Genomic DNA, 15,103 nt, shown 5'->3' on the forward strand with positions numbered 1-15,103 from the left:
CCTAGCAACAAGGTCCCTAAAATGAGGGTGTCTTTGGCTCCTATCTTAACTTCTCTTATCATCTCATCATGTGAATTAACATGGCAAAAGTAACCAGAAAAACTTACACAAAAAAGGCAAGGTCAGATTAGAAGATAACCTTAAAAATCAAGGGGCCTGCGTGGCTCAGTAGGTTGAGCGTTGATTTTTGGCTCAGGTCATGGTCTCACGGTTTGTGGGATCAAGCCACACGATGGGCTCTGCGCTGAGAGTATGGACACTGCTTGGGATTTTCCCTCTCCCACCCTCTCTGCCCCTCCCCCACTTGTATGCGCGCGCTCTCGAACAAGTTGGGGAGGGGCAGAGAGGAAAGACAGGATCCCAAGCAGGGATGCGGGGCTCCAACTCATAAACCGTGAGATCATGACTTGAGCCAAAGTCAAGAGTCAAGATGTTTAACTGCACCACCTAGGTGCCCTAAAATAAACAGACCCCCTCCCCCCGCAAAAAAAAGATGCCCTTAAAAATTAAAATTAAGAAACCTACATGAGGACCCTTAAGCTAATAGAAGCAATGGATTATAGAAAAGTCATAAAGGAGAAGAATTTTTGGTGATGAAACAAAGTAGTAAGGTTTCTAAGAAGGTTTCTTATAGCTCAGGTAGGAAAGCTAACCACTACCAGTATTAGACACTCAAATTTGAAAAATGAACCTAAAGACAGTAAATCTTTTTTGGGGCGCCTGGGTGGCTCAGTCAGTTAAACGTCCAACTTCGGCTCAGGTCATGATCTCATGGTTTGTGAGTTTGAGCCCCATGTCAGGTTCTGTGCTGATAGCTAGGAGCCTGGAGCTTGCTTAGGATTTGGTGTCTCCCTCTCTCTCTGGCCCTCCCCTGCTTGCACTCTCTCTGTCAAAAATAAATAAACGTTTTAAAAAAAATTTTTTTTAAGACAGTGTATCTTTTTAAGATAAAATCCTCTATGCTATTCCGTTACTCTCAGTCACAATCAGACTTTCATTAAGGCAAAGATGACCCTGTTTTATTCTCTGTTATATCCCTAGCAGGATTATCTGACACAGAGAAGTTTTAGTTAGTCCTTAAATGTTTGTTGAATAAATTAATAGGTTCAGCCTTCAAAGAAATCCTATACTTAATCAATAAAATGAGTGTAAAAAAAAAAAATCTAAAATTAAAAATACTTGCTATAGTAAATTTGAATTTAAAAAATTAACAGTGCTCACCAAATGTGATTTTCTTAAAAAACAAAAAAACAAAAACAAAAACAAAAAAACACATGAACTTCACAATGGCTTTCTTCTACTTCAGTATCTTTTAGGCAACAGCAAGATTTCTGATGTCTGGACAGGAATATGCCATTTTCAAATAACCAAAAGACAAACAGAATAAATCTAAGATGAACTGCTTGTAATAAAAACTTGCCTTAATGGCCTCAGTTAGGATTGCATCCATCTTGGGACGTGGGGAGGAAGCCATCGGTGTTTGTTTCTGGGCCCTGGCTAGCTGGCTGGCAGAAAGGGTAGCCCAGGAAGGTATTGTTTTTTTCACTTTCTTCTCCTTTTCTTTAGACTGATCTTTCTCACTTTAAAACAAAGAATTGTTATTATGCAAGGTAAACTCTCCAAGAAAGAGGTATAAAGTCAGAAAGAAGAATAGACAAGAGAGGGATAAAAATTAATGTTTTAATTTACTTCCACACTAAAGTGATATATGAAATAAGCAAAGTTTTACAAAATAAAACCTTTTTTAAAAATTGGATACTGTAAATGAACCAAAAAGGTGTTTTCTCTTAGGTACAGGGGAGAGAAGTCATATAAATTAGCACTGGTATGAAGGACCAGCACATGAAAGAAATGAGAATTTTAAAATGTATTCTAATAACTACAACAGGTGTAATTTAGCACAGTGAAAAGAACTCAAGCTCTTAAGTCAGAAGACCTGGGTTTGAGTTTTTGCTCTAACATTTCCTAGCTATAAGACTTTAGCCAACTGACCTGAATCTCAGCTTCCTCAGCTGTAAAATAGTAATATAAAACGTTTTATAAGGTTGTTGCAAGAATTATGAGATTATGTTCATAAAAACAATTTTGTAAGCCATAAAGCATTACACAAATGCATTCTAAATAATCATAACAGTACCCCCATGCAACTAAAATATAGGGTAGCTGCTAAAAATTCCACAGAACTTAAACCTATAAAGCTGGGATAAAGGATTCCTTGAGGATTACACCTAGAAGGTATAGTTATTACTGAGTTACTCTTTTATTTTAAATGTAATTCCTAACTGTTCTGACCAATTACGAGAAGAATGCAACCAGTTATCCTGCAAAAACAAACAAAAAAACCCTCTTCAAATTAACAAAGAATTTCCACCACACTGTACAGATTATCAGTAGCAAATTTTGCTTTCAGATTCTCAAAGTCACCGTCCAAATGTACACATTTTTAGGTGACTCTGGCAATGGCTGATACAGATTAATGTTTTCTAACATAAACATATAAAAACAACTCGCAAAGGTATAGGTAGGAATAAAATGGTCAAGTATTTCCCAGGTCAGATTTTTAGAGTCATGTTTCATTTCTTATTGAAATTATATCAATGATTAAAATATGAGACACTCTCATAATGAATCCTAAGTACACACAAAAAAAGTTTCAAAGGCAAAAGCAATGAATTTTGGGTTATTCAAACCATTGTTATAAGAGCTACAAGCTCTAATAGGCCATAGAACTATATAATAAACCCATTTCAAACAGTAATTCTAAAAAGTAAATCCAAGTAAGTAGCAAACATCTAGCATAAACCAATGATACAATCCTTTAAAACAATCTGATCTACAGTCCTTTTACACAGTCTTCAATTTTAAATAGCAAGAAGGCATAACTCCTTACTCCTTTTTGGTTTCCTCAGAAGACTTGTTCTCTTCCTTCTCTTCGTTCTCAGGTTCTCCCTTTGGCTGCTCTGTCTCACTAGATGTAGCAGGTGGAGTTTCATTCTCTTGTTCTTCTACAGTGGAGACAGATTCCTCTGAACTTATATCTGGTTCTAAAAAATCAGGTGTGCAGAATGGCATCAAATAGATAGATTAGAGCCTGAGTCAATAAAAGGGTAAAAGGCTATATGATTAAACAGAGAAGCCAAATGTTCCAATTGACAGACTTTAAAGCGAATAAATGTCTATCAGTTGCAGTGTTCTTTCCTTCCTTATGTAGCTCTGCCTGTTCAAAGGTTGTTTATCCAGACCACTATGTGAAAAAAGGAGATGGACCAGGGAATTACACAGAAAGAGAAACTCATTTTACCCTGAATCAAACCTCTTGCCTGTTCTCCTCTGCAATATTAATGAGAGTCATAATTAATACATTAGCTATTTCATAATTTAACAGATGAATCTTAGTAAGGGAATAAGTAATAGAAAGTTAACACCTATTTTCCAAGTGAAAAGACTGGGTCAAGAGCAGAAACGTGAGGGGGGAATACTGAGGCCTGCAGTGGCTTGTTTGTGTCTTTTCTCAGCAAGCCTCTTTGAGCAGTACTACAAAATACAGAGCCCCAGATATGGTTAAATAGGGACTTCAAAGAAAGGACTCTCCAATGGCAAAACATAGGCAAAAAATAAAAGTATATGCTTGAAGAGTTTGGTCATTTAAATTATGTGAACAAATTATTATCATAATGATGAAAAATCCTAAAGAACAAAAAAATGCCGGGGCACCTGGGTGGCTCAGTGGGTTAAGCATCTGACTTTGGCTCAGGTCATGATCTTGTAGTTCATGGGTTTGAGCCCTGTGCTGTCAGCACAGAGCCCCCTCAGGATCCTCTGTCTCCCTCTCTGTCCCTTTCCTGCTTGCATGTGCAAGCAATCTCTCTCTCAAAAATAAACATTTTTTTAAAAAAAGAACAAAACCATGCCACTTACTTCTTATAACCAAACTACACATATACAATTCTAAAGGAATTTCTAATTTTCAACAAATTAAAATTCTAAACCCTGAATTTCAGGACAGTCAACTGTCATTTGTTGATCTCATCCTGGATTATGCTCTTCAATGAGACATGCATAGAAGTTTGAAAATCCTCCCATATGTTTAGCCAAAATTGAGGTTTTAGAGTCAAACATACCTGGATTCAAAAGTTCAGTCCTCATAATTTTCTAGCTTCATATCTTATGTCAAGTTCTTTGACATCTCCAAGCCTTAGTAATCTTACCTCACAGAGTTATCATGGGGATTCTATAAAATGCTTTAGGGAATACCTGTACTTGTACCATGTGGGTGATTCCCATCCTCCTTCAGCCTCTCCTGCTGCTTCTAGAACTATTTTGCAAAATATTAAAGCTAGAACTTCATTCTAACAATGGCATCAGGTAATTCAGATAATTTTTTAAATCACATATGTATCTTTTACTGCCCCTTGGCCCACTAATTTGACTTAATTGGCTTCATGGGTAAGGACTTTCTATTAGTCATTATGTTTATTTATACATGGTCTTATTCTAAAAAGGATGAAAAGAACCACTTACTGGGTTTTCCTCTAAGAGTAGAATTATAAATTCAATTTCATAGTATTTTCTCTTCTCAAGAATAATTGCTTAATAGTTGATGGATTAATAAATGTACAGTCACTCAACAGGCACTGAGTATGTAGTATGTATAAGACACTGCTTCCAACTCATTAAACTATTGTGTCTGTCTCCAAAATGCAAGTATGTACTTTTATATACATTAATACCATAGTGGGAAAAGATAAAACACAGAACTCGTCAAGCGACTTACTGATCCCTTCTAAATTCTTGGCTGACTTTTCCAACACCTGAACTCTCTGGCTTGTATTCTGAAAACTGAGGTCATTAACGATTTAGTGGCTTTACCTGTTAATCAAATGTGGTTTAAGGCAGGCCATCAAGTGGCTTAACTCAGTGCTGGACAAAATAACCAAACTTCAACTCACCAGCACCTCTCATTTTTTAATTTTATTTGGGAGAAAAGAGAGAGAATGTGTGAGCAGGGGAAGAGCGGCAGAGGGAGAGAGAGAATCTTAAGCAGGCTCCATGCTCTGCACAGAGGCCAATTCAGGGCTTGATCCCATGATCCTGGAATCATGACCTGGGCCTAAAACAAGAGTTGGAGCTCAACCAAGTGAACCACCCAGGCGCCTCCCTCTCATTTTTTTAATATGCTGATTCCCATGTCTCCTAAATAAGCAATTATACCCAAATTGCTTACAGTATTCATCTGAGTATTCTGAGACAAAATCCAGGTTCCACTGGAAAAAAGTATATTCCTGCCGCACCAAGGGATAAAGGCAACAAGAGTGCCTTATTCCTAACCTGTGCTGGTAAACAGATATTTAGTTCTAATAGCCACGACAGGATGGTGCTCATCCCTGGCAAACCTGAGATAAAAAGCAAGGGAGAAAAAGAGAAAAGGAAAAGAAAGAAAAAAGTCACAAGAAGAAAATGAAAAACAAGGAAAAGGAAAGAGGTGATTAAAGATGCCATAAAGGAGCACGATTACCCAGGTTGATGGTTTTACATTTCTCTTGACTCATTATGTTTCTACCTATGTCTAGCCAATCTTCTCTCCACCAATACCAAATATAAACCAATGCTCTGATTGCCCCTTTGCTCCCTTAAGGCCTTGTGATAATTTCTGAGGGATCTTGTACTGTCCGTCTAGAAGTCCCAAGTCCCCCATTCGTCCACAGCCTTCATCCCCAAGACACCATATGCCCAGAAGCTACTCTTCAACTGTTCCTGTTCTCGCCAACCATTTTCTGTTTTTCATTCCAAGAACATGAAGTTTACACCTTCTAAAAATCTTTAGAGACAAGACGAAATTCTCCCTTTGCTCACTTTGGTCTGGAAATGACGTATCAATAGGTACACCTTCTCTCTTTCAGTGTTTCCCCAAAACAGCCATGAAAAAACAATTAAGTTCAAAGGAATTCACAGGATACTCTGAATTGGAGTAGAAACTTCTGCCATTTCAAGTTGTCTCCTGCTTTACTTTACCTGGCTTTTCTTCCTCCCCTTCAGCAAGCTTGCTTTTGGGAGGAGTTTCTCGTGTAGAATTCACAGTTCGACGAATCGGCATGGTGCTATCTTCCACCTTCTGAGAAAAGAGACAGCCATAATCACACATGCACGAGAAAAATTTTCTTTTTCTCTTTTTCTCAAGAACCTAACTGGGTGTCAGAAGATGTAGGAGAATTCTTCAAGTCGACTCCAGGATCTGATGCAAATTATTTTTAACAAGTTTTTTTGAAGTGAACCATGGTGTTTAAGAAGTACTTTTCAAAGTATTTTATTTTAGCTAGAATTTCAAATGGAAACTGGTAATATACTTGATTTGGAATAAATTTAAAAGGTTGGAGGTTTTCTGAGGAATTTGAGGGGAAAGGGAAGATGAAAAGAATTTTTTATCTCTTTGATTTTTTCAGATTCACAACCCAGACTCCCCAAAGGAAAGGAAAGGAAAGGAACATGTACCAAGAAAGACCCAGCAGGGTCTGAAGTCAGGGACTGATCCAAGAGTGAGCTTCAAGAATGTGTCAGCCCCTACCTCACCTAACTTGTCCGCGTGGATCAGCTGAGCTCCTACTATAAGTGGGAGTGCCTTAGGATGGACGAGTTCACCTTGAGACGTATCAGTCGCCATTTAAAATAATTTCTAGGCCCGAGTACAGGTTACACTCTGAAGCCTCTGCTGTTAACCACAAGGATTTTTCCTAATGGTTTCAGTGTGGTGAAGAGTCAACCTAAAGCACAGAAAAGACCTGGTGTGAAGATTAACAGAAACAAAACTAAACTAAATGTCTAAATTTAATACACATCCAAAGGGGAAAAATTAACTATAAAACTTACAGTTAACTGACAGATGACTCGGTCAGTTATCATTAAGAAAGATAAAATCACTATCAAAATATACACCAGATTAAAGCAGCCACTAAGACAAACGCACAAGCCACAGCAGCTGTTGCACCTTCCACATGAACAAAGGCAACAAGGACAAGAAAGCTCATAAGGAACCTAATCCCATTCCCCTCCTGCTACCATTAGGAACTTAGAAAGGACAGAATAAGGAGACTAAGGAATAGTTTAGTCAAATGTTTCCTCAAAGATAAATGACTAAAGAGAGAAGGGTTTTGTTGTTATTGTTCTCAAAAGGATCAGGAAAATTAACTGTAACTTTAACTTCATCTCCTTTAGATAAAAGTAATACAAGGGCAAAAATACTCCTGAAGAACGTGATACTCTAACAGCCTCCAGATCCAGAGAGGCAAATTCAGACCATCACCTAGGAGAACAGAAGTATGCTTCCAAGACCTTATTTGTTATTTTTAAAGTAAGCAAAACTAGCACAGAAGAAAGAACATCATTAAATATTCAAAGATAAAACCCATGTAGTCACTCAAATTTGCCTGGTCATTAATACTCTCTGTCCTCAAAAAAAAAAAAAAAAAAAAAAATCTCATCTGGGACTCAGTGACATTTTATAACAAAAATCTCTCCAAAATATAAGAAAATGATCATTTAGGTGCTTAGACCTTTGGGCTAACGAACATCAACAAAGAATTAGAGAACAGTAGATCAGTCATTCAACCCCTGCTTGAAGCTCTAACCCTGTCTAGGAATTTAAGTTTTCAATTTGTCAGGTAATAGTCCCAAGCTACAATAACTGGGATAAATTAAAACAAACAAACAAAAAAACCCCAAACATAAAGAATGCTTTCACATTTACAGGGAAAATCTTTTTATGGGAACACCAAGAGCAATGCCAGACTTGTGAATGGTCAATCAGCTGCAAACAAATGCAGTTGAAAGAATTCAAGATACACTGAAACTTACTATCAAGAGTCAATTAGCAATATCCATGAATATTTTTAAAATTATCAACTGTTATAAAAACTGCTTAAAATGCTCATATGGCAATTCACTTTGAAGAACTATAAAATACAGAAATAAAAAACTGTTTTCTCATCTGTGAAAAGAGGGCCACACTGGCCTTCAGGACACTCATAAGAAACCCCAAAGTCTTGTGAAACCTAAATGTCTATCTTGGAATAATCTGAATACATACACCTGCTCATTCATGCAACTAGCACTTACATGGTAATATATTTTCCTTGACAATAAAAAAACCTAAGCAAATCTGCTGCTGTCTTTACATGTGAACCCTACACAGAAGGAAACTATCATGATCAAGTTATCCTTGGTAAAGTGATATTGCTAATGAATTCATCTTTCCTAACCCACGATAATACTAGGTAGGGTGAAAATGCTACTATCAAGTCAATAAAACCTTCAGGAATCTCTGCTCATAGGGTATCTTGAAAACAATTTTTTCCCTGTAAACACAATTACTGAAAAAAGTGTCAAAGCCTTTCCAGTCAACTATATTCACTAATTACTCAAAATTAAAACAAATGGGTGAAAAGGGGAGGAGGCGCACAGAGGAAGCTATCACTAATGCCAAGGTGATGAAACTAAAATTGGGGCAACAAGCACATGGTCCATAAAGACACTGGACACCACTAACCTAAGGACAAAATGAGTTTAAATTAGGCCAGATAAGACGTATGCCCAGGTTGGAATTAAAAAAAATAAATAAATAAGTTGGTTTGCCAATGTTCCTGGCTGCATCCACCAAAAATATAAATCCTGACACCCTCCTGCTTAAAACCTCCCTATCACCACCCCCATTATTTTACTAGTCCCACCTCCCACTCTATCACTCTACTCTCTTGACTCCAAACACAAAACTTCTTTTGGCCCTGGCACTGTGCTCTGCTCATCCCTCATCCCTGCCTCAGTGTTTGCACTTGCTGTTCTCTTAAACTAGAACACTTTTTTCCTAGACACCTCAATCACCTTACTGTTCACTGTCACCCCCTCAGAAAGACCTCCCTCCCAACCTTCTCATGCTTCAGGTTTCTTCAGCACTTAACACCAACTGAAATTCAAAATACGTATTTACTTGTTTATCATGTATCTCTTCCAAATGCAATGTAAGCACTATAAGGGCTAGGACTTTAACTCAACAATGTAGTCCCAGCATCCAGAACAGTGTCCAAAGCATAATGAGTGTTGGATAAGTATTGGGGAAAAAAGTTAAATGAACAATACTGTGTGATTAAGTACCTATTACTATATTCAGTGCATGTGAAGAACACTTCAAAAATAAACCCAGTTACTTGGGATACATATTAAGAAGTCTGTCTTGGGGCACCTGGGTGGTTCAGTTGGTCAGGCATCCGCTTTTGGCTCAAGTTATGATCTAACAATTCGTGGGTTCGAGCCCCGCATCAGGCTCTGCGCTGACAGCTCAGAGCCTAGAGCCTGCTTCAGATTGTGTGTGTGTGTCTCTCTCTCTCTCAAGAATAAACAAACATTAAACAAACAAACAAGTCTGTCTGAGGGGCACCTGATCAGCTCAGTCTGTAGAACATGCAACTCTTGATCTTGGGGTCCTCAGTTCGAGCTCCACGTTGGGTGTAGTTTACTTTAAAAAAAAAAAGTCTGCCTTAGCTCTGAATTTCCTTGGTAAAAGGTCATGGAACTTAAAGCTTCAGCCTCTAATACTTTAATAGGTTGGCTAATGAATTATTTAATATGTTCAATGTTCATTACACAGCTAACAAAACTATATGGATGGTTCATTCACACTACCTCACCATCACCATGTACCTGATAACTTTCTGAATCAGACTTTTAGGCTACCATGCTTATTCTCCAACAGAGATATTAGCTAGGTGGTCCACCGCTGGATACTTGGTGCCTAAGAACACACCAGGCATAGAATAGGTGCTCGATAAATATCTGTTAAATCAAAGGATGAACAGACGAAAAAGTTTCCCACCTAGGTTATGTGTGCCAAAAACAAATAATCTGATTTTACTTGTGATTTATGTGGTCCGTCTGTGGTCTTCAATTTAGGTTTTATTTTTTTAAATGTTGGATTGACTATAAAAAGAACTACTTTTGTAAAAGGAAATTCTAAACTATTTTTAATTTAACGCAAGCAATAAAGGTGATAAAATCCAGAATTTCAGAGTTTTTATTTATTTTCTTAATGTACATTAAGACAAGGCAAGGCGTGCCTGGGTGGTTCAGTCGGTTGACCACAGGTCAAGACCTCAGGGTTTATTCATGGGTTGGAAGCCTGAATGGGGCTCCCAGCTATCAGCGTAGCTTTGGGTCTTCTGTGCCCCTCCCCCACTTGTGCAAGCACATTCCCTCTCTCAAAAAAAAAATTGAAAAAAAAAGAAAGCAATAGAAAAATAAGTAGGAACTTATTGTATCTCAGTTTATCGACATCCTTGAAAATATGCTTTTCGGAGAGTACCTGGGTGGTTCAGTTAGTTACGCGTCCTACTCTGGGTTTCAGCTGAAATGGGGAGCCTGCTTGGGAATTTTCTCTCTCTGCCTCTATCCGCCCCCAGCCCTCCGCTGAAGATTGTGTGTGCGCTCTCTCAAAAAAATAATCTTAAAATGAAAATATGCATTTTAGGGAAAGTAGTATTATTTCATGTTTTACCAAAAAATGTGTGCAATATATTATGTTATAAAATCACTAGCTTTGCACAGAATATATCAAACTGTTCCCAGTCTAAAGTCTTTAACTGTCCTCAGACTACAGTAATGTCACAAGAAGCATGCTGGTAATTAACTGACAACTTTTTTTTTTTCCCACTTTCACATTTCAATAAATCTGTTATGTACCTAACAAATCTGTCTTGGGCACAGAAGCTATGGCCACTACAGGACTTAAACGGCTTAACACTCTTAAGATTTTCATCTATGAACAGTTTGGAATACTTCCTCCAACTTTCTGCCCTCAATCGTCCAAATAAGCTTAAAAACGAAGCCAAATCAAAAATAATAAAAAAACCTTTAAAATGTTACTCCTACTTTGAAACACGTTAAACTAAACTTTTTAGAGGAGCAATAAAAACTTAAAAGAGCTCACAGTGGCTTTATGCCCATGCCAAATTAAACAAAATTAAAAGCATCTTCCAAAGTAAAACCAGTCACGTCTAATTTCACTCTTAAGACACGACAGCTTGTCCATCAAGTCCCAAGCGAATTCCTAGAGATATTTCTAATTGTATTCTCACTTTTCAATGTAATGTAAAGTCAGGAACAATAATAAACAACGTAATTTGTACGCTGAAGGGGCAGTTAAGTTCACCTTGTCCAGTCCTCTGTGCAGGAGAGAATACTCCCCCCAAAGGGTTAAGTGACTCGTCCTCGGTCACAGACAGTGGCAAGTCGGTATCAAAATTCAGATCTGAGGCTCTCACTTCAGCACTCCTGCCTCCACCTCTGGACAAACGCTCATATTCACGAGTTTGACTTTATTAACGAAAACCACACCGTCTAAGGTGAGGCGAGTAACAAGCTCTGGGAATGCCAGACGGGAAAACGAAAGCTCAGGCCCGCGTCGCAGCAGCAGCAGCAGCAGAAGCAGCACGGAAACGCCCGCCCAGACCGCCGAGAGGAACACGGAGAACAGCGCAGCCGAGACAAAGAGGCAGGGAGCGGCCGGTGCGGGGCCCGAGCAGAGGCGGGGGGAGCGAGGGACCAAGATGAAGGCAGCGCTGCAGAGGACGGGAGGGCTCAGCGGCGGCGGACACCGAGGAGCTGCGGCGCGGGCTACGCGCGGCCGGCGGCTCGAGACGCGGGGCTCGCGCTCGAAGATGCACGCGGCCGAGGCCAACGCCACGCCAGGGGCAGGGGCCACCCCCGCGACGCTAGAATCGGCGGACCGCGAGCACCAGCGCTCCGCGCACTCACCACTGGGAGCTCCGTAATGGCGGCGGCGGGGGCGGAGAAGCCGGGGGGCGGGCCCGCCGCAGCCAGTCACCGCCGCCGGCATCTTTCGAACCCGCTCCGAAAACCGCTGAGGGAATGGGGGGGGGGGAGGGGGAGACGGGAAGGCGGGGACGACGGCGAGGTCCGCCACGGGCCTCGGGAGCATGCGCAAGGCCTCAGCCAATCGGAGCGCAGCGGGAGGACGCTGGCGCAGGCGCGCTGGGACGCAGGGCCCTGGACCTGGGAAGAGCTACCCCTCCTCCCCCCTAGTCCAAACAAAACAAGGGCGGGAGCGCGCGCGCCAGTGGGCCCCGGAGGAGGCGTCAACGAGAGGGGCAGGGGGCTAGGTCGCAGGAGAGAGGGGAGAGGGCAGGGAGGGCGGAGCGGCCGGGAGAGGCAGACAAAAAGCGCCACCTCCGGGGACCCGAGCGCCCCGCCCCCTCCACTCTGGGAGCGGCGTCGGCGCCCCGGGCGAGCGGCCTCGACCACTCGCCTTCGGGGTCCATCGAGCCCGCGTCCACTCCCCGCCCGCCTGTTCCGACCTGCGTTACCTCTGCGCTCCCCCCTTCCTGGCGCCTGCGTTCAGCACGGCCTCTCAGCGCCGCTCCCGCTGCCGCTCCTCGTCTCCGCCGCCGCTGTCCTCCAGGCCCAGCCGCCGAGCTCTGCCGCCCCGCCCCCCTGCCCGCGGCCCCGCGCGCGCACGCGCACGCGCACTCCCGCGCCGGCCCCGCCCCCGCGCGCGCCCGCGCCCCCAGCCCACGGGAGCTGAGGGAGTGCGCGCGGCGTGCCTCCCTGGCCGGGCGCGCGAGGACGCGAGAGGGCGCTCCGGGACGGGAGGACGCCGGGGAGGGTGCTGTGTGTCCGCCCACGCTTCCGCCGGGCACTGCCTGGTGGTTCCCGTTAGCTTGGGTTCGCTTTCGTTTTCCTCGGAAGAGCACTCTTTTCACTGCCTGCCCTTTCGCTACTCTCTGGATCGATCCCTGGTCTTCGGCGGGTCTCCTTGGAGATCCGTCTACCTTTAGTCGGGTTGGCATCTCCCGCTGTCACTTTAGCCACAGCGCGAGAACTACCCTTCTCTGAAGACTGTGGACAGAACTGGACAACCGGATAGCGGAAAATCCGGTACCTCACATTCGTTCCTAATTAAGTATGCAGACATTACAGGGCTGAGTAGTGACTCAGGAAAAGAACTGGAAAAGTTGCTTTTCTCATCTGCGAATCGGTCTTCCTTGGCCTCCTAATCTACATACATAGGAAAGAAGAGTTCTCAAAAAGTAAACCCTGGGGTCAGAAAAGAGGGAATTCCCTTGAATTGTCATATTGCTTGGGTATCAGCGTACTTAGGCAATGTACGTACTGTTGAAAAATGTAACTTTTCAAAGTCGGTGTATTTAAAGTCGGTGTTCTGTGATGGGGTAGAGGTGGGGCGGGTAACGAATATAGGGAAATAATAAACACTAAAATTACCCCGAGGCTCACAGCAATGTGGCCAATACTCAAATGCTAATCATTCTAAAAATTTATTATGAAACCATTTAAGTACGCTAGCCCAGTCCTCAGGCTGTGTAATCAGCATTTTAACTATCTACCAGCTTTCCCAGTGGTAGCCATCCACTCACTCCATCCGTTGCAAAATGAGCTGTATCAAATTGAACAGCCACCATCAGACTCCTTACTAATGGTATTACCAATGCTCTGTTGTTGCATTCAACCTGTTCACAAGGGGTTTCGGTTATTTTGTGCCATCACTTTGTCCTGCTCAATTCCTCTGTTCTTATCAACATTCCTATCCTTTGTCTCCCCCTTTAAAGACGCTATTCTATTTCTATGTGTTCATAAAACATCTTACCTTTGTTCTTTTCCCTTAAACTGTCTTTAGCCCTATCTCATGCGAGAAGCTGACCCAATTAAGAGCAAACTAGGTACTAGGTTTCTCCTCCTCCACAGATTTTTGCTTAAAACACCCCCCCACCCCCCAACACACTCCTTATTCTGTTGTTTACAACATGTATATCCAAGGAGGGAAAACCTCAAAAGTCTTCCTCAAGGGTGACACACAAACCATGCACTAGGGCTACCTCTTGCTGAAGTCTGAAGTTTTAAGTTTTCGACTTACAAAGGGACTTTAAATTGTTTACTGTACATGTATATCAGTTTAGGCATTTTACATCTGCTAAATGTAACATCTGGCTAGTTTTGGTTTTTATACTTAGCTGCATCTGAGTTAAGACTCGATGGGGGTATGGTTTTATAGCTTATCTCACTTGGCTTTCTTTGAGCTATAGTAGTAAAAACAGTATTCAGGGGTTTTTTTTGTTTGTTTGTTTTTTTTAAGATTTATTTTTGAGAGAGCATGAACAAGCGTGAGCAGGGGAGGGGCAGAGAGAGAGGGAGACGGAGGATCTGAACCTGGCCCCGCACTGACAGCAGCGAGCCTGATACGGGGCTTAAACTCATGAACCATGAGCTCATGACCTGAACCTAAGTCAGAAGCTCAACCAACTGAGCCACCCAAGTGTCCCTCAGTTGTGTTTGTTAAGCAGAGTTATGTGATGAATTTTTTACTATTTACTTAGGCTGTTAAGGCTGTTTGGCTTGCACTGGAAGAAACACACACCTTAGGGAGTTTAGGGACAGGTCAGCTCCTACAGGGTGTATGGAGGTTACTGTCAGAACATTGGAACCCTCCCCCCCACCCCCACCCCCACCCCGACCGGACTCACAGTCATCTCTTGCACCGAAGTTCCACCACTCAGAGATTCATTCCTTTGGCTAAAGCTTCACTCTCTTCTATAGCACTTGTAAAGTGCTAATACCAAGGAGAGCTAACATGCAAGCCTCAAACTGATAGAGAACTCACTGTTTTTCATCTCTAAACTTGAAAATCTAAAGCTTTCCCTTCCACAGTCAGGGATCAGAAGAGTAAGAACTCTGAGAGCTTGATTAGAAGAGGAATTTCTAGCAGAGAGAAGTAACAAATGTGCTGCAGTCTGTGATGACTTAACAATTATGCCCGGGGACACCTAGCTTACAGGAATGACTTGAGAATCTCAGAAACATAGGGTTTTGTGAACTAGAAAAGCAAGTGCTACATCCCCACAATGCAACTGTATCATTTCTATTTCCCAACAAAACATCCACTTTTTCAGAAGCCAATTCCCTTTGAAACTTTAGCATACAAGATTTGCAGACAGGGGGCGCCTGGGTGGTGCAGTCGGTTGAGCGTCCGACTTCAGCCAGGTCACGATCTCGCAGTCCGTGAGTTCGAGCCCCGCGTCAGGCTCTGGGC

At 42.1% G+C, this 15,103-nt stretch overlaps 1 protein-coding gene across 11 annotated transcripts in view; it reads right to left on the minus strand.

Moving 5' to 3' along the window:
* The window catches only part of HP1BP3 (heterochromatin protein 1 binding protein 3), a 38,019-nt gene extending 25,508 nt beyond the window's left edge, over positions 1-12,511 (minus strand). The window contains exons 1-7 of one of the 11 annotated variants that reach the window (XM_045475941.1): positions 12,366-12,472; positions 11,192-11,325; positions 9,425-9,502; positions 6,563-6,758; positions 6,013-6,112; positions 2,891-3,044; positions 1,421-1,580 (exon numbers count right to left, since the gene is read on the minus strand). In XM_045475941.1, coding sequence (XP_045331897.1) covers positions 1,421-1,580; positions 2,891-3,044; positions 6,013-6,112; positions 6,563-6,658 — 510 coding nt within the window. In that variant the 5' untranslated portion in view covers positions 6,659-6,758; positions 9,425-9,502; positions 11,192-11,325; positions 12,366-12,472. Of the gene's footprint in view, positions 1-1,420; positions 1,581-2,890; positions 3,045-6,012; positions 6,113-6,562; positions 6,759-9,424; positions 9,503-11,191; positions 11,326-11,796; positions 11,927-12,356 lie in introns of those variants that run through there. The other 10 variants (XM_045475945.1, XM_045475943.1, XM_045475939.1 and 7 more) reach the window with 10 other exon arrangements.
* Between the last annotated feature and the right edge of the window lie 2,592 nt (positions 12,512-15,103).

Source organism: Leopardus geoffroyi, chromosome C1, assembly GCF_018350155.1.
Source record: "Leopardus geoffroyi isolate Oge1 chromosome C1, O.geoffroyi_Oge1_pat1.0, whole genome shotgun sequence".
Classification (NCBI taxonomy): domain Eukaryota; kingdom Metazoa; phylum Chordata; class Mammalia; order Carnivora; family Felidae; genus Leopardus; species Leopardus geoffroyi.